The sequence below is a fragment of the Nerophis ophidion genome, linkage group LG13 (genome assembly GCF_033978795.1).
Source record: "Nerophis ophidion isolate RoL-2023_Sa linkage group LG13, RoL_Noph_v1.0, whole genome shotgun sequence".
NCBI lineage: Eukaryota > Metazoa > Chordata > Actinopteri > Syngnathiformes > Syngnathidae > Nerophis > Nerophis ophidion.
The window spans coordinates 45,951,681-45,971,004 of NC_084623.1; the positions used below are offsets into that span (position 1 = coordinate 45,951,681).

At 40.2% G+C, this 19,324-nt stretch overlaps 1 protein-coding gene across 2 annotated transcripts in view; it reads right to left on the reverse strand.

Moving 5' to 3' along the window:
* Positions 1-3,934: 3,934 nt before the first annotated feature.
* The window catches only part of dner (delta/notch-like EGF repeat containing), a 120,899-nt gene continuing 105,509 nt past the window's right edge, over positions 3,935-19,324 (reverse strand). For both annotated transcript variants that reach the window (XM_061919052.1, XM_061919051.1), the window contains 3 exons: positions 15,646-15,777; positions 15,265-15,511; positions 3,935-12,219 (listed from right to left, as the gene is read on the reverse strand). In XM_061919052.1, the coding sequence (XP_061775036.1) occupies positions 12,108-12,219; positions 15,265-15,511; positions 15,646-15,777 (491 nt within the window). In that variant the 3' untranslated portion in view covers positions 3,935-12,107. The remainder of the gene's footprint in view (positions 12,220-15,264; positions 15,512-15,645; positions 15,778-19,324) is intronic.

The following is a 19,324-nucleotide window of genomic DNA, read 5'->3' on the forward strand; positions in this document are numbered from 1 at the left end:
ATCATGACAAAAAAAAAAAAAGATCCCCCCGCCGGGCCGCAGGACAAATTATCAAGCGTTCACCGGTCCGCAGCTACACAAAGGTTGGGGAAAATAATTTTGCATAATTCACACAAATGTATATGTGACTAATAGGGACCATTTAAAAAAAAAATTTAAATTTTTTTTTACACTCATTTCTCTGCACTGATTTTTTTAAATAGACAAATTTTGCTTGTCAATTTTTATTCACTAAAACTGTGGCCTTAATAGCTGTCTTGTACACACCTGGAGAACATCAACAAGTCATGTTGTTGTTTTGACAATTAAAGATGTTAATTTGCGTCAGTAATATGAAAGCATTTTTTTTACCCTTTGAATTTATATAATTGCAAAAAAAACTCGGTATAAAAAAATCAGTGTATAAAAATTCTGTGCTTAATACCCCATCCATCCATCCATCTTCTTCCGCTGATCCGAGGCCGGGTCGTGGGGGCAGCAGCCTAAGCAGGGAAGCCCAGACTTTCCTCTCCCGAGCCACTTCGTCCATTCACACTTCCGATAAATTAAGACTAAAGTGATGGATCCAGTCTTAGAACCAGCCAAGGAGGGGCTACAGTCTTAATATATTAAAAGTCAGTAACAGTCATGTTGTTTTGACAATTATGGATGTTATTTTGTGTCCGTATTATGAAGTATTTTTTTTTTACTTCGAATTTATGTGAGTGAATTTTTTCACGTTTCTCTCCCTTAGAGATAGGGTGAGAAGCTCTGCCATCCGGGAGGAACTCAAAGTAAAGCCGCTGCTCCTTCACATCGAGAGGAGCCAGATGAGGTGGTTCGGGCATCTGGTCAGGATCCCACCCGAACGCCTCCCTAGGGAGGTGTTTAGGGCACGTCCAACCGGTAGGAGGCCACGGGGAAGACCCAGGACACGTTGGGAAGACTATGTCTCCCGGCTGGCCTGGGAACGCCTCGGGATCCCCCGGGAAGAACTAGACGAAGTGGCTGGGGAGAGGGAAGTCTGGGTTTCCCTGCTTAGGCTGTTGCCCCCGCGACCCGACCTCGGATAAGCGGAAGATGATGGATGGATGGATGGATGGAATATTTCAAATAATGCGGACCATTTCATTATATAAAACATTTCGAATAAAATGTTTGTTTAGAAATAATGTGCTAAATTTTAGTGTAAAAGAATAATTGTATAAAAATTAAGGGTAAAAAAATTCATTACTTTATTAAAAGTCAGTATTCATTTTTAAAGCAAGAAATATTCCTGCAGTGTATTTATATTTAGTTTTTTCCACAAAAAAATATTGTGCACCAAATTTTTTTTTTTACACAGAATTTGTTTTACACTCATTTTCCTACATTGACAAATGTTGCTTGCCAATTTTTATTCACTAAAACTGTCGCCTTAATAGCTGTATTGTGCACAACTTGGGCGCGTAAACAACAGTCATGTTGTTGTTTTGACAATTATGGATGTTAATTCGAGTCTGTATTATGAAAACTTTTTTTTTCTACTTAGAATTTGTGTAAGTGAATTTTTTCACGTTTAAATTTTGAGAACTAAATATTTCAAATAATGCTGACAATTTCATTATTTAAAAAAATTCGAGTCAAATGTGTGTTTAAAAACAGTGTGCTATATTTTTGTGTAAAAAAAAATTGTATAAAAATCAAGTGAAAACATTTTTTTGCAGAAAAAAATCAGTGCTGAAGTATTTATTGCTTCAAAACTTAATACTTCCGATAAATTAAGACTGAAGTGACTGATTCTGTCTAAAAACCAGCTATGGAAGTACTTCAGTCTTCATTTATTAAAAGTCAGTATTCATTTTAAATCAACAAATATTTCTGCATTGAATTTATATTTGCAGTTTTTTTCCACTGAATTTTTACCCAAAAAATGTGCATATTTTTTTTACACTCAATGTTTATACACTCATTTTCTACACACTGACTTTTTTAAAGAAAATGTTGCTTGCCAATTTTTATTCACTAAAAACTGTCACATTTATAGCTGTCTTGCACACACCTGGAGCGCGTCAACAACAGTCATGTTGTTGTTTTGACAATTATGGATGTTAATCCGTGTCCGTATTATGAAAACTTTTTTTTTTTCTTAGAATTTATGTAAGTGAATTTTTTCACGTTTGAATTTTGAGAACTGAATATTTCAAATAATGCTGACAATTTCCATCCATCCATCCATCCATTTCCTACGGCGTACTCCCTTTTGGGGTCGCGGGGGGCGCTGGTGCTTATTTCAGCTACAATCGGGCGGAAGGCGGTGTACACCCTGGACAAGTCGCCACCTCATCGCAGGCTGACAATTTCATTATTAAAAAAAAAAAATTGAGTAAAATGTATTTTTAAAAACAGTGTGCTAAATTTTTGTGTAAAAAAATGGTATTAAAATTAAGTGTAAACATTTTTTTTGCAGAAAAAAATTCTGTATAAAAAATCAGTGCTGAAGTATTTGTTGCTTCAAAACTTAATACTTCCGATAAATTAAGACTGAAGTGACTGATTCTGTATTAAAACCAAGAATGGAAGTACTTCAGTCTTCATTCATTAAAAGTCAGTATTCATTTTTAAAGCAACAAATATTTCTGCATTGAATTTATATTTGCATTTTTTTTCCACTGATTTTTTTGTCCCCAAAAATGTGCACAAATGTTTTATTTTTTTTACATTTTACATTTAATTTTTATACACTCATTCTCATTCCTCTACACTGATTTTTTTTAAACACACAAATGTTGCTTGCCAATTTTTATTCACTAAAAACTGTCACTTTAATAGCTGTCTTGCACACACCTGGAGCGCGTCAACAACAATCATGTTGTTGTTTTGACAATTATGGATGTTAATCCGTGTCCGTATTAAGAAAACTTTTTTTTTTTTTACTTAGAATTTATGTAAGTGAATTTTTTCACGTTTGAATTTTGAGAACTGAATATTTCAAATAATGCTGACAATTTCTATCCATCCATCCATCCATATTCTACCGCTTATTCCCTTTTGGGGTCGCTTGTGCCTATCTCAGCTACAATTGGGCGGAAGGACAAATCGCCACCTCATCGCAGGCTGACAATTTCATTATTACATTTTTTTTTTGAGTAAAATGTGTGTTTAAAAACAGTGCTAAATTTTTGTGTAAAAAAAATTGTATTAAAATTAGGTGTAAAGATTTTTTTTGCAGAAAAAAAATCAGTGCTGAAGTATTTTTTGCTTCAAAACTTAATACTTCCAATAAATTAAGACTGAAGTGACTGATTCTGTCTTAGTACCAGCCAAGGAGGTGATTCAGTCTTCATTTATTAAAAGTCCGTGTTAATTTTTAAAGCAACAAATATTTCTGCATTAAATTTACATTTGCAGTTTTTTTCCACTGAATTTTTTCCAAAAAAAAGTGCACTTTTTTTTTTTTTTACACTCATTTCTCTACACTGATTTTTTTTGCTTGCCGATTTTTATTCAGTAAAAACTGATTTCATATTTTCATACAAGACATTTAAGTAGGGGGCCCTCGCTCCTTTTTTCTATCAGTTCGGGGGTCTTAGCCCTGGAAAAGGTTGAAGACCCCTGGCATAGAAAGTTTATGGCCTGCAAAAACCCACATCTGAATAACAGTTGTGTAAAAACGAGTCCCCTTCCGCTCTGACCATAAGCTCAAGTCCGAGCCGTGAAATGCCAGACTGCAGCGAGTGTGCGCGGACGTGTCTGTAATTGTCGTGTGCGACATGCGTCTGCACGCAGTCCCCGTCTGTGTGGAGCCATGTTTACACAGGCAACATCTGGATAAAGCCTGAGGTCACTGAGGCTGTTCCCATTACCGACACTCCATAAAAGGGCCTTCCCACACAGCTCAGTCTACCACCTGCAGACAAGAAGTGACAGTCAAAGTGCTTGGGAATCATCCACTTGCTTCAAACAAGACACCAGCTTTCCACCGACAATGTTTCACTTTAATCTTGACGTTATTTAACACAGATGTTACGTACTTATCAGTCTTTATTGGTCATTCCAGCACAGGAACTATTCTGTAACGATACTCCAAGTGAGTTAGTGTAGAACGGAAACACCGAATAAAACTACCTTTATTATAATCAGGGGCACACTCTAGGCACCGTTAAAAAAAAAAAAAAAATACCCACCACAAACCTGTTTTGGGAGCCTCTGTCAGCCAGGCTTTATGGCGCCCCTGATTATAATCACACCTAGTCTTTAGCCTGGGGGTGTCCAAAATGTTTCCACTGAGGGCCGCTCACCGAAAATTGAAATGTTGGTCAACGTTAAATCAATAAAATGTTAAAGGGACCAATACCATGAATTGATTAACGTGGACCCCGACTTAAACAAGTTGAAAAACTTATTCGGGTGTTACCATTTCGTGGTTAATTATACGGAATATGTACTGTACTGTGCCATCTACTAATAAAAGTCTCAACCAATCAGGGAAGGGATTCATATGGCCCCATTCCTGGGTGGATCTCGGGTGAGAGGTAGAGAGTTGGGTTCATCATTTTGCAGTCTGCTGAAAATGATGGAAAGCACCACCATACATTGAAAATGAAAATGATGGAAAGCACTACTCTACATAGCAAATGTTGCTGTGGTCAAAGTCAGAATTGCCACAAAACACATTTTAATCTGGCGGCTAATGTTGATAGTGAACCCCCCTAATTTGTCACATTTAATGTGTCAGGTAAACCGTGACAAATGTGGCCATATTAATAATTTTTTTTTTTTTTTACTTTCAACACCTAAATACACATAGAGCAATTATCAGATCAATCAGTTTGTTTGATGCCCTTTTTTAAAAAAAGTACAAATAAATATGTTTTCCTGTTTTTTTCATGCCCTTTTTAAAGAAAAAAAAAAAAACGAAAAAAATAAATAAATTATATATACACATATATATATATATAAATAAATAAATACGCAATGTTTTCCGCAAAACATTTTCCAAAATTGGATATTTAATGTGAAGTACATGAGCCTTAAATACAGTGGGGCTGTGTTAGCTTATGTCTCATTCCTGTGAGAATCATGCGTGTGACTGAAGCATTAAGGAGTGAAGGGTTGGTCAATTTATCCAGGACTAACTGCACATTTTAATATGGCGGCTAATATTGATAGTGAACCCCCCTAATTTGTCACTTTTCATGTGTCAGGTAAACCATGATAAATGGGGCCATCTTTTTTTTCTTTCTTTTTTTTTTTACTTTCAACACTTAAATATACATGGAGCAATTTCAGATCTACCAGTTTTTATTTTTGTTTGTTTTATGCTCTTTTAAAAATAAATAAATAAATAGGCAATGTTTTCCCTGGAACATTTTCCAAAATTGCATATTTAATGTGAAGTACATGAGTCTTAAATACAGTGGGCCTGTGGTAGTTTATGCCTCATTCCTGTGAGAATGCTGCGTGACTGAAGCATTAAGGAGTGGAGGTTGGTTAATTTATCCAGGACTAACTACACATTTTAATATGGCGGCTAATGTTGATAGTGAACCCCCCTAATTTGGCACTTTTCATGTGTCAGGTAAACCTTGACAAATGGGGCCATATGATTTCTTTTTTTACTTTCAACACTTGAATATGCATAGAGCAATTTCAGATCCATCAGTTTGTTTTATGCCCTTTTTTTCCAAAAATGAAAAAAATAAATATGCAATGTTTTTCCCGAAACATTTTCCAAAATTGCATATTTAATGTGAAGTACATGAGCCTTAAATACAGTGGGCCTGTGTTAGTTTAAGCCTCAATCCTGTGAGAATCCTGCGTGTGACTGAAGCATTAAGGAGTGGGGGTTGGTTAATTCATCCATGACTTGCTGCAGTGTCCTCAAACAACCACCAGGTAGCATCTGTGAGCAGGTAATACTGTATCATCTCTTTCCCTTAACAGGATGGTAGTGCTTTCTTCACGCATTCTTTACTCAAGGTGTAAGTGAAAGATGAGGCAATAACTAACCCAGACCCACTGTGGGTAAATAAATCATAATATTGCTTTTGATTCATACAATTTTTTTTAATCGCGATTAAATATTTAAACCGTTTGACAGCCCCTAGTTATTAGTGTCAATATTGCAACACGTTCTTGTTGCATTACACCTGTTTGCGCTTAAATTCCACTTTTGAATGTGTTTTTTTTTCTAAATAGCTACAGGCCGCACTTTGGACACCCCCGTTCTAGCCTAAGTTTCACTTAAGCACATAAAGTGGCAATATAGTACATTCTATAACACTCATACATCAATGAGAAACTTGCATTTAAAGAACAAAGACAGTAAGTATTTACTAAAAAGGCAGAAAACAAGATTCCGCGTGTGTTCTACTGTACTTACCACAACATAATTATTTGGCACAATCTGGACGGAGTAATAATACATCTGCAGGGGGAAAATAGCCACCAAGAAAAGGATCTCCAAATATTACAGCGAGAACATCAAATCTAACCATGCATGAAGTAAGGCAACCTACTGCAGGATCGAGTTAAAATAGAAAAATATACAGCGTACGCAGTGACAACTATTTCTACATCAACTGTGCTGACTTGTCAGCTGTGTCTGATTGTTTAGTTTTTTTTAACAAATCGGGCTCCTGAGTTGCAGGCCCCGACTGAAGACAGACAGTTGGGTGCAGACTAATCGTCACTCTAACCGTGCCCGCAGATTACTGGTACTGATGGTACTTCGTCCGTAACTTGCTGCTCTTATGCTACAATAAAGCTTTAAAAGCGTGAACGTCGACAGGAAAATAGATCCTCCGTGTTTGTTCGTTGAACCTACAGACATACAGGTGGTCCTCGGCTTTTTTGAACGACGCAAGTTTTAGTGTAAGTCGGAACTTTTTCCGAAATATTGACTTTGGTCAGTCACACTGTACAGAGACTAGTAGGGAGGGATACAAAATACAATAAAACTCTACGTTTAAGGTATAAATCAGGGGTCTCAAACTCAATTTCCCTGGGGGCCACTGGATACAGAAACTGGGTGAGGCTGCGGCACAAGAAAATATTTCTTTTAAAAAAAATACCGTATTTCCTTGAATTGCCGCCGGGTATATAGTATACGCCTGCCTTCACTTACTGCCGGGTCAAACTCGTCTCCCAAAATAATTAGCACATGCTAAGCATTACCGCCGGCTCAGGATTAACGCCGGGTCAAACTCGTTTCGCAAAATATTATTTTTATTAGCGCATGTCTAGAATTTCCGCCGGGTCAAACTCGTTTCGCAAAATAATTAGCATATGCCTAGAATTTCCGCCGGGTCAAACTCGTCACGTCACGAGTGACCCTTCACCTGTCATCATTTTCAAAATGGAGGAGGCTGATTTCAATAATTTGAAATCGCATGAAGGGAAGAAGAATAAGAGCTATTCAGTAGGATTTAAGGTCCAAGCTATTGAATATGCTAAAAAGAACAGTAAGCAGCTATGTTTTATTAATATACCGTAGCTGCGTGTGTCAAATATGAGTCATTAAATGACTCCCGCCTCCAGGTGGTAGAGGGCGCTAGTGATCCTTCTTGCGACTACTCGGCTGCAGAAGAAGTGACAACAAGTGCAGTGATATGTGCTGGGAACGGATATGACGCGGGGGGTGCACAACGGACCTTTTAAGATGAAAGACCACTACTCTTATGTTAGCTATGTAAACAACCGGGCTGAAATAAAACATGTTCCAGTCATAAATACCCAGTGTATTATTTATACAATAACACTTCATGGTGGCAGCGGTGAGATAAAGAGATCACGCACGGAGCAGAACGAGAGGGGGAGTTGTCCGAGAATACAGCTGTTGTCGCCTGCACTACATGTGAGGAGCCGAGCTAACTGATAGCGGCAGTCTGCTTGTTGGGAGCAACCCAAACGAGAGCGCGCTACGGCTACACACCTACCGACCAAATACTGTACCAGCAAGAGTGAGCAGTGTTTATTTTTTCCTCTCGCTTGCACTTTTAACATGAAGGATTACATATCTAAAATAAAACAGTTTTCTAAACTGGACTTTCAATCGAAGCAGGAGGTAATAAAGGAAGATCTCCATCGAGACAGAGAGACTTTTCAAACTGAAGAAAGATAAAGAAGACTTCTATAAACAAGTCATCGATGCTTTTGATCAGAAGGAGCTGCGCATGTACATCATTTATAAGTAAAGGTAGGACCATAATAACAATTTTTTTTATTAAATGTGCTTTTCATGATGGTATCCTTACATCACACTCAAATTTTTAAGCGCAGGCCTAAATTTACCGCATGCCTTTGGTAAGTGCCGGAGTGAGAAGAGGTTTTAAAATAATTAGCGCATGCTTGCCTTTACCGCATGCCTTTGGTAAGCGTCGGAGAAGAGGTTTTAAATTAATTAGTGCCCTGGCGGGAATTCAAGGAAATATGCACTTCTTAATGAATTCACCTTTTTTGAATGGCTTTCCCGCCCTAGCGACCATCTCACTCACCATGTAGCTAGCTTTGACTGCTGCATCGTTCTTTTCGGTTGCTTTCTTGAAGAAATCTTGTTGCCTCAGTAGACTGTTTTTTAAAATTTGCAACCTGATTCACTCTCTCATCTCCCTGGTATTTAGCACACTCCTCAGCATGTCTAGTTGTATGATGACGTTTCAAATTGTATTCCTTGTGCACCGCAACTTTCTCTGTGTAAGTAAGACACGTCAGGGTGCCGGAGTGCTCAAAAAAAGAAATATTGCATCTCCCACTTTTCCTGGAATTGTCTTTGCTCATCACTGACCTTTCTCTTCATTGCAGCCTTTGAAAAAGACATGTTTAGGGTTGTGGAATATATTTGTATTTGGCCGACGCACAAAGAATAATGTTTTTTCCGCAATGTGTGTCGTTCCGCTTTTCCTCCCTACAGCAACACGGCGGTCGGCGGATAATAGCCGGGAAAGTACCAGGATAGCGAGCGCAAAAAAGTAATATCCGGCGTCATATATAAATATAAGTAGTGTTCATCGTGTGAGGCAATGCAAATTAACAATAAAAAAACAAATAACGGTTTGAATTGGTCCAAGGTTATGAGGAATGTTATTACTGACGGACAGGTGTCGCGGTGTGACTGGCACGTAAGAAAACCCTCGTCTCCATGGGAACATTTCTGTCGCTTTCACTCATTTGCCGCTTTTCCACTAACGCAGGGGTAGGCAACCCAGAACGTCGAAAGAGCCATTTTGGACCCAAATAACAAAAATTGTCGCTGTCTGGAGCCGAAGGTAGGGGGGGAGGGCTCGCCGTGGAGTTTACAGTTACGGTAGCACAATTAGCCCCGAATGGGCTAACATTACCACTAGCGTGGTAATCCAGCGACTGTCTGTCGGAGTATCCGCGCTGGGTTCCAGTGCACCATAGTTTTGTATTGTCGCTCGGTCCTTTGGCGGAGTGCTTCGGAAGCTACCGGTCCGCTCGTCTCCCCGGCCCGGACTGTTTACAGTGGGAGGGAGCGAGAGAGAGACACACACATAGTGACAGAGAGAGCTGGAGAGAGAGAGGGAGCGAGGGAGGCAGGAAGAGTGCGTGGGGGTTTAGTGGAAAAGCGGCAAAAAGTTTATCTGCTTGCATCACGCAAGTGACGTCAATGGTCGGCCATCGAGAGCCACATACCACACTGTGAGTGGTAGATTCCTATAGCTCGCACACAACGCTATCAGGCGCCATTCATATAAAACTCGCGGGCCGCACTAACATTAAACTTTTCTATTAAGGTGGGGGCCCCCAAAATAACGTCCGCGGGCCGCGTGTCTGAGACCCCTGGTATTAATGTAAAAGAATAAGAGTAGGACGGTCTTTGATGAGGATTTTCATGGTCGAGTCAGATTTGGTAGATTTCGCTGACTATGAGCAAAATGTTTTTGTATGCCAGCAGGGGCCCAGCTAACGAGGATCCACATAAGTAGTGAAGTGACGTGAATTATATTTATATAGCGTTTTTCTGTAGTGACTCAAAGCGCTTTACATAGTGAAACCCAAAATCTAAGTTACATTTAAACCAGTGCGGGTGGCACTGGGAGCAGGTGGGTAAAGCGTCTTGCCCAAGGACACAACGGCAGTGACTAGGTTGGCAGAAGCGGGGATCGAACCTGGAACCCTCAAGTTGCCGGGACGGCCACCCTACCAACTGAGCTATACCGCCCCAAGTAGATCTCCTTTGCGACTTTTTGCAACTCAAAAAAGGCTAAAACAATCTGATAAACAATGTAGAGATCGGAAAGTTCAGCTAGGTCCTGATCTCTGGAACCGCGCATTAAGACAACCAAACTTGACTACGGCGGAACCTCGATTTAAGAAACACTTTTTGTACAAACTTTTCGGTTCACGAACCACAGACTGGATAAAAATACGCTTTGGTATACGGACCTTGTCTCAGTCTACGAATGTTTCCTCCCCCCATTGCGTGTCTCGCAGGGCAGCCATGTTGTGCCCGGCAGCACATCCATTGTTCATTCAGTCAGCACAAGCTGTTTTATCTTTAGCCTTTTTACAACATTTCTCAGTTTTTTTTTTCTAACTTAATATGAGTCCAAAGAAAGCAATGGACAAATGACGCATGGGTTGAAACGTTCAGAAAGTATTCACAGCGTTGTCAACATTGCGTCCCTCTCCCTTCTTCTGCACGCAAGGAAGATAAAGTTGAGTGTTATATTTAGTCCTAATCATTATAGCAACGTGGCTGGTAGAGTGCACCACAAAGGTAGTGACAGTGTGTGTGTGGGATTTTGGCACGGCAACATTTCAGCTAGTTGTTGTTTTGACTGTGTCATCACATTGGTAGTTGATTCATCACCTCCATGTTATGTTTGTTTGAGAACAGTACTGTGAATTACTTTATATTGTCTACAGTGTACAATATTTTTACTAAAATAAGAACTTTTGTTGAGGCTGAACCCACTTTTCATGTTGTTTCCGATGGAGAAATGTGCTTCAATATGCACACTTTATTTACGAACCCTGTTCAAGAATCAATTACATCTGTAAATCGAGGTTCCACTGTATCTAAAAGAGGTAAAAGTTTCCGCACTGTTGCCCGAGGGGGGCAGTGGGAGACATTTGTTGACTGAGCCGACTGGTCCGGTTCAACGTTCGACGATTTGACTGTGAGGTTGACAGTCGCCTTCTCCAAATGGAATTGTCAAATAATCGACTGTTCGAAGACACGCCTACAAACTAAAGCGAACAATTCCTTATGTACATTTTTACGCTTTCAATAATCCGAACCATTACCAGCAATTACCATGAATTGATTAACGTGGGGCCTGCAACATGGCAGTAAAACGGCTGATCAAACAAAACAGAAGTCATCGTCATGCACCCACTAGCTCTCCGATCAGCTAAACAGACTCAATAAGTCCTCAGTGACGTTTTGGTTAATTTACGAAACTGAAAGAGTACAAAAAGGATGAAATAGTATACAGTATTACCATGAATTGATTAACGTGGACCCCGACTTAAACAAGTTGAATAACTTATTCAGGTGTTACCATTTAGTGGTCAATTGTACGGAATATGTACTGTACTGTGCAATCTACTAATAAAAGTCTCAATCAATCAATCAAACCAACTGCTTTGTCATACCCACCTTGAACCTTTAGTTTTCCTAATTAGCCTAAAACCACAAAAAACATCCCTTACTTTATTACTTTTCAAGATTCCAAACAATCTTTTAGTCTAAATCCCAATGTGAAGCTGCTTAGGTGTCATTTAACATGCTTAAAAATGTCATCCTTAATGATGATCGCGACAGTCGAGCACAATTCCCCTCTCTGACCTTTATATGTCTTTCATTTTTTTACACTTTCCTTTTCTTTGGCGCACTGCCGTCAGAGACATAACCTACGAGACAGAACAAAGCACAAAAAGTTAACTAATAAGCAATGTTTTCCTTCTTCAGTGTAGACAAACCAGTCTTGTACTTACGGACGCAAAACACTTTTTTAATGAATACATGGGAGCATGTTTTTTAACCAACGATGTGAAACGAGGACCACCTGTATTGGATTTTGGGATCTTTGCGTTCGTATTCTCTAATTCTACATTCAGACTGACTTTCCAATGCACGCTTGTGTGTATGTGTGCAACACGTGGCAAGTTGCTGTGTTTTACAAATCCTTCGTTTTTATCAGAGTAACCAAAGGTTTGTCATCCGGACTGTAGTCTTCGTAGTTGATGGGAGTGGCGTCGTACATGGCAGGCCGGGACTTCTTGCCAAATCTGAAAGGAAAACAGAAAGAAAATGACTATTGGATAATCAGAGGCAATTTTACAGGACTTATTTCCATCCATTTTGTAGAAGGGTGGCACATGTTTTAAATTATGGGCGGATTTTGGTAAAACTTTCAGGAAATGTCAGAACTAGGTTAAGGAACAATTTATGAGATTTTTTTTCCATTTATACAGTGTTACTTTATGTTTTCAATGCGAGTCTCTGCTTCTCTGTATGCATGCGAGCGGCCTCGCCTACACACGCAGAGACAAAAAAACACGGATGACCTAAAACAGCTTTCACTCCGTTTCTCTAATTCTGATTTAGATAGCTAGAAAATTGATGGACACATTTTTATTAAACCTGTAGGAAATATCAGAAATGGGATCAGTAACAAATTATGATATTTTCGGACAGATCCGGATAAATTTTACTAAGTTATTTTACGTTTACGCAACAAGTAGAGCTATGTAAATTAATAGATTTTAATTTTTAGCAAAATCAATTCACATTGCATAATATAGATCAGGGGTCCTCAAACTACAGCCCGCGGGAAGTCCCAAGTTAAAAAAAAAATATATATATAAATAAATATATATATATATATATATATATATATTTACATTTTCTACCGCTTGTCACATATATATAAATATATATATATATATATATATATATATATATATATATATATATATATACTTTTTTTAAATCTGTCCTTTCTAATTAATTTTCTACCCCTTGTTACTCTCGGTGTCTCCTAGACGCTCAGGCAAATCATATTGTCTAAAAATGCATTTTCCCATCAATAACGTGACATCATCAGCGGCAAGTGCGGCATTTAAGCTAGCGAACTGGTCCGGTCAGTGTGAGTTTATCAAAGTGGAGTCATCAATCTGGGTTTTTCGACCATTTTTACTTTAAAAACTGCACTAGTACTACTACGTAGGGGGTTTTACCGCAGTTATTATTGATACCGTTTATCGTTACATCCTTCTTTAGAATACACAGCAAAGGGAAAGACGTGAATGTTCTTGTCTTTTTGTATTGTTCCAGTTTCCCAAATTCCTCAATCAATTTACCAAAACATCACCGTGGAGTTATTGAGTCTCTTTAGCTGATTGGAGAGCTAGATTTCGCAGCTAGTGGGTCCATGACGATGACTTCTGTTTTGTTTGATTCACCGTTTTACTGCCGGCGTTTGTGTTCTTGTCTCACATAAGGATGGGGAAAATTCCCCAAAATATTGCAGTTCCCCTTTAAGTGATTGTGGATGAGGTTTTTGCCCGAATGTAGCTGAGATAGCCACCAGCGCCCCCCGCCACCCTGAAGGGAATAAGCGGTAGTAAATGGATGGATGGATGGAAATCAGACGTCAACTGATTGCTTTCAACCCTAGACGTCCAACGCCAAATTCCAAACTGCAAAAAGTCAGTGTTCAAAAACAAGAAAAAAAAATACAAAAATGAGGGGTATTTTATTTGAACTAAGCAACATTTTTTGCCAATAGAACAAGAAAATCCGGCTTGTCAAGACTTTTCAAAACAAGTAAAATTAGCTAACCTCGATGAATTTAAAAATCCCTTAAAATAAGTATATTCCCACTAATAACAAGTGCACTTTTCTTGGTAGAAAAAAAGAGACCTTTTTGCTCAATATGTTGAAAAATATTCTTAAATTAAGTAAATGCTAGTGCCATTGTCTTGACATAATGATATGCATACATCATGATTTTTTTTGTCATGCTTGAAGTAAGAAATTATTACCGTATTTTTCGGACTATAAGTCACAGTTTTTTTCATAGTTTGGCCGGGGGTACGACTTAAGAGCGACTCATGTGTAAAATTATTAACATGACATTACCGTAAAATATCAAATAATATTATTTAGATCATTCATGTAAGAAACTACACATATAAGATTTCATGGGATTTAGCGATTAGGAGTGACAGATTGTTTGGTAAACGTATAGCATGTTCTATATGTTATAGTTATTTGAATGACTCTTACCATAATATGTTACGTCAACATACCAGGCACCTTCTCAGTTGGTTATTTATGCGTTATATATGGTACACTTATTCAACCTGTTGTTCACTATTCTTTATTTATTTTAAATTGCTTTTCAAATGTCTATTCTTGGTGTTGGGTTTTATCAAATAAATTTCCCCAAAAAATGCGACTTATACTCCAGTGCGACTTATATATGTTTTTTCCTCCTTTATTATGCATTTTCGGCAGGTGCGACTTCTACTCCGGAACGACTTATACTCGGAAAAATACGGTACTTTAGAAAAGTAGTTGTGAGACTTGCTGGGCATAGTGATGCCGGATTCGTTCTTCCAAGGATGCGATCGGGCAAGAACACATCGTACGGTAAGAAATAAAGATTTATTAATAAGTAAAACAGACTAAGAAACAGAAAAACAAAACTTCTAGCATGAGAGCTAGGGATAACTAGGCGTAGCGCGAAAGCTAGCGAGTAGAAAACAATGAATAGCAGTCGTCATTTGTTGCGTGTAAGCAAATTAGGATCCGAGGTCGAAACAACAGAAAAGGCAGGCTTAAATAAGAGACAGTAATTACAAGCAGGTGTGTGTCAAAAGCAAGGAAACGGTGAAATTAAAAAGTAACCATGGTGACAGAACAAACGGGAACTAAGGAAGTCAAACAACAGAATGAGATATAAAAAGGAACAAAGCTGCAACATGGTAAGATCCGGGCATCGGATCATAACAGTAGTTTTATACTTGTGAGTGTTGATGACACAGCTTTGCATCAGTTGATAATGTAGTTTCAAGCAAGTTTTACTCAATATAGGTTATAAAATCTCAGCAACAAGCTGAGATCATTTAGGACCAAAACCCTTAAAACAGGTAAAACACTAACATAAAATCTACTTGGGGAGAACAATTATCTTATCAGACAGAAAATAAGCAAATATCACCCTTATTTGAGATATTTAATCTTACTTAGATTTCAGTTTTTGCAGTGCAACTGCACTGACTTGATCTTACAAAGACTCCTATGGGAAGTAAAGTGCAGTCACTGGCCTGGCGTGGCGGATGGAAGCGATGGCGTTGCTGAACTCGCTGTCGATGCTGCGGCAGTTGTAGAACTCCTGGTAGGCGTGGCGTGACGAGCCCTGGTACTCGATGCGGCTGATGCGACAGATGCCCACGATGAGGATGATGAGCATGAGGACGAAGGCCACGCACAACGCTCCGATGATGATGTAAAGGGAGTGGCGGGGCATGTTAGTCAGAGTTTCCTCCGAGTGCTGTGGCTTCCATTGCAGGTCTGAAACACAAACACACACACACACACACACACACACACACACACACACACACACACACACACACACATTCACACACACCAACAGTTCACCTCCTGCTTGTTTTGAACATGAGTATTTTGACAGGCTGACTTACGGATCTCACAGTTAGGCCCCACCCACCCGGGCAGACAGTGACAGGTGAAGCCATGTGATTGGTCAACACAAGTGCCTCCATGGTGACAAGGGTTGCTCTCACACTCGTTGATGTCGACCTCACATCGCCCCCCTGAATGGGTTGACAGGTAAAGTTTACATTCCTATTATTCCCAAGAAAGCACATATAACCGTGGCGTTGTTTTCTTCCTCGACGTCGTCTGCTCAAGAATAGTCCGCCACTGGATGGCATTGCTGTGTTCAACATGACCAATAAATAGGTCTGTATTGATGGCGGCTGTAATCAAACCACTCTTGATCCACAGCCAGACGGCGATATATAACAGCCCTGCTTCCTACAAAAACGCTTATTTATCTGTCGACTCTTAGCCATGATTTAGAATGCACACCAGTCAGGTTGCGATCGCGCCAATTCACACAAATTCAGTCAATCCCGGCCATTTCTTCACACCCTTGCAACTTTATCCAATCATCGCAACTTAAAGCAAATTCGACTTGGACTGTTAGGTTGATTGGTAACACCAAATTGGCCCTTGTGTGTAAATGTGAGTGTGAATGCTGTCCATCTATCTGTGTTGGCCCTGCGACTAGGTGGTGAGTTGTCCAGGGTGTACCCCGCCTTTATCAATACTTGGACTATGAGGTGGTTGTTTTCCCGAGATGCAAGTGAACTTGGACCGGAGATGGCGTGAAGGTAGAGACATCTTTTTATTTTAACATTAACTACAAAAAAAGAAGCGAACAAAAACTGCTCACAATGGAGGTACAAAAACTTGACAGTGAAAACAATAACTTGCACTATGGCATAAATAACAAAAAGCTTACTTGGAACGGAACGAGAACGGGACATGGATCATTACAAGGTGCGTAGCAGGTGGTAGATGGTGTTAGAAGGTGGTGATGTTGCCCGGACGAAGAACAGAAACAGACCGCTTAAATAGCAGTGACATAATCAGTGAAAACAGGTGCGAGACATGAGGACAGGTGAAAATTATGAGTTGCTATGGTAACAAAACAAACCAGGAAGCGCAAAAACAGGAACTGAGTTTCCAAAAAACAAAACGGAACATGACTAAAACAAAACATGATCACATAGACATGACAGCCTTCCACCCGAATGCAGCCGAGATAGGCTCCAGCACCCCTGCGACCCCAAAAGGGACAGGCGGTAGAAAATGGATGGATTGATAGACTTGGGCTGTTGGTCGCGCCCACATCATTATGAAGCATACTTACTTCCTTGTTATCAGCTCGGGCAAAGAAAAAAATACAACACATTGGAAATTAGAGATGTCCTATAATATCAGACTGCCGATATTATCGGCCGATAAATGCTTTAAAATGTAATATCGGAAATTTTCGGTATCAGTTTCAAAATGATCAGTTGTCTTTGTTTTACTTTCGATCTCAATTCTGTACACTGCTGATGGAATTTTAATTTTTCTGATGGTACTCTCTTGAAGGAATAGATAAAGTACTATCTATCTATCTTTTGTAGTTGTATGTAGTTACAAAATATACATACAGCTACATGCTGGTTACATCTACTCTGCTCTTTTAATGTCTTTAATGTCCACTTTTACACATATGCTTATGTGGGATATGGCTATGAAGTTGTTTTCCTTTCTTTGGGGACGGCGTGAAGTTGGGAGAGTGGCCGTGCCAGCAACCTGAGGGTTCCTGGTTCAATCCCCACCTTCTACCAACCTTGTCACGTCCGTTGTGTCCTTGAGCAAGACACTTCACCCTTGCTGCTGATGGGTTGTGGTTTGGGTCTTGCATGGCAGCTCCCGCCATCAGTGTGTGAATGGGTGAATGTGGAAATAGTGTCAAAGCGCTTTAAGTACCTTGAAGGTAGAAAAGCGCTATACAAGTATAACCCAGTTACCATTTCTTTGGCCTTAGTCTGGACCCCCTCTCCAGGGCCCAGGCTTAGACTGAATAATCCCCCACCCACCCACCCAGCGTTTACCTGTTTCTCACCTTTTTTGTAAGGGGCGCCGGAAGTTGGCAGACCCATCCGAAATCCTGTTCTGTCTCCCTGTAATGTTTGCCTGCTCTTGAATGGGATTGTGTTGAAAATCTTAGTTAATCTTAATTTCCCTAGAAGGGAATATCTTAATTTCCCTAGAAGGGAAATTAAGATATTCTCCTCAGGGCTGTGTACTTTCCCCTTGTCTCTTTTCCCTGTATACAAAATGCTGCACCTCCAGTTACCAGTCGGTAAAGCTGTTCAAATTTGCGGAAGACACTACTCTCGTCGGGCTCATCTCGGATGGCGACGAGTCCGCTTACAGGACAGAGGTGGACCGGCTGGCGTCCTGGTGCAGCCTCAACAACCTGGAGCTCAATTTGCCAAAAACAGTGGAGATGATCTTGGACTTCAGGAAAGTCAAAGCCCCACCATGCCCCCTTAACCCTGATTGACTCTCCCATTGCGGACTCCATCCGTTTCTTGGGCAACACCATCACCCAGGACCTCGAGTGGGAGCCGACCATCAGCTCCCTCATCAAGAAGGCCAAGCAGAGGATGTACTTCCTGCGGCAGCTGAGGAAACTGAAGGTGCCGACCGAGATGCTGGTGCAGTTCTACTCAGCCATCATCGAGTCCATCCTCACCTCCGCGTGCTTCCCCGGCACAAGCATCGACTGCAGCGCATGGTACATGCTGCTGAGAAGGTGATTGGCTGCAAACTTCCATCCCTCCAGGACATTTCTCCTCCAGGACCAGGAAGCGTGTGGGTCTGACCACATGTGACTCTTCTCAACCTTGACAGAAACTATTCTCTCCTCTCCCCTCAGGCAGGAGACTACAGTCCATCCAGACCCACATCTCCCGCCACCTGAACAGCTTTTTCCCCTCGGCCATCAGGCACACGAATAACTAGATCTGATAGCTCAGTTACAGCTCATGTTATTCTATTCTGTGTTAAGTGTTTTATGTTGCACGATTGCACCAAGTAAAATTCCTAGTTTGTGAACCTGTTCTCAAACAATGGCAATAAAAACTTTTCTGATTCTGATTCTGATATTAACTGCCATTTACGATAAAATATTAACAAGTTGCTAAAATTACACGTAGATGCAATGTTATTGAAAAAACAGATGTGTTTCAAAACATTGTAAAAGCACCAAGGCTGCAACAAATTCAGGCATTTTTCTTTGCAACGATCACAAAAAAAAAAAGCCTGCAAAATCCAAGAGGGAATGAACAGTACAGAGAGAATAAAAATATAACAGTAAAATAAGAAGGGCTTCACGGTGGCAGAGGGGTTAGGGCGTCTGCCTCACAATACGAAGGTCCTGCAGTCCTGGGTTCAATTCCAGGCTGAGGATCTTTCTGCGTGGAGTTTGCATGTTCTCCCCGAGAATGTGTGGGTTCCCTCCGGGTACTCCGGCTTCCTCCCACTTCCAAAGACATGCACCTGGGGATAGGTTGATTGGCAACACTAAATTGGCCCTAGTGTGTGAGTGTTGTCTGTCTATCTGTGTTGGCCCTGCGATGAGATGGCGACTTGTCCAGGGTGTACCCCGCCTTCCGCCCGATTGTAGCTGAGGTAGGCGCCAGCACCCCCTTGCGACCCCGAAAGAATATAACAAGAGAAACTAGTCAATAGTAACATGGTTACTACTGCCTAGTTTCTCTTGTTATATAGTTT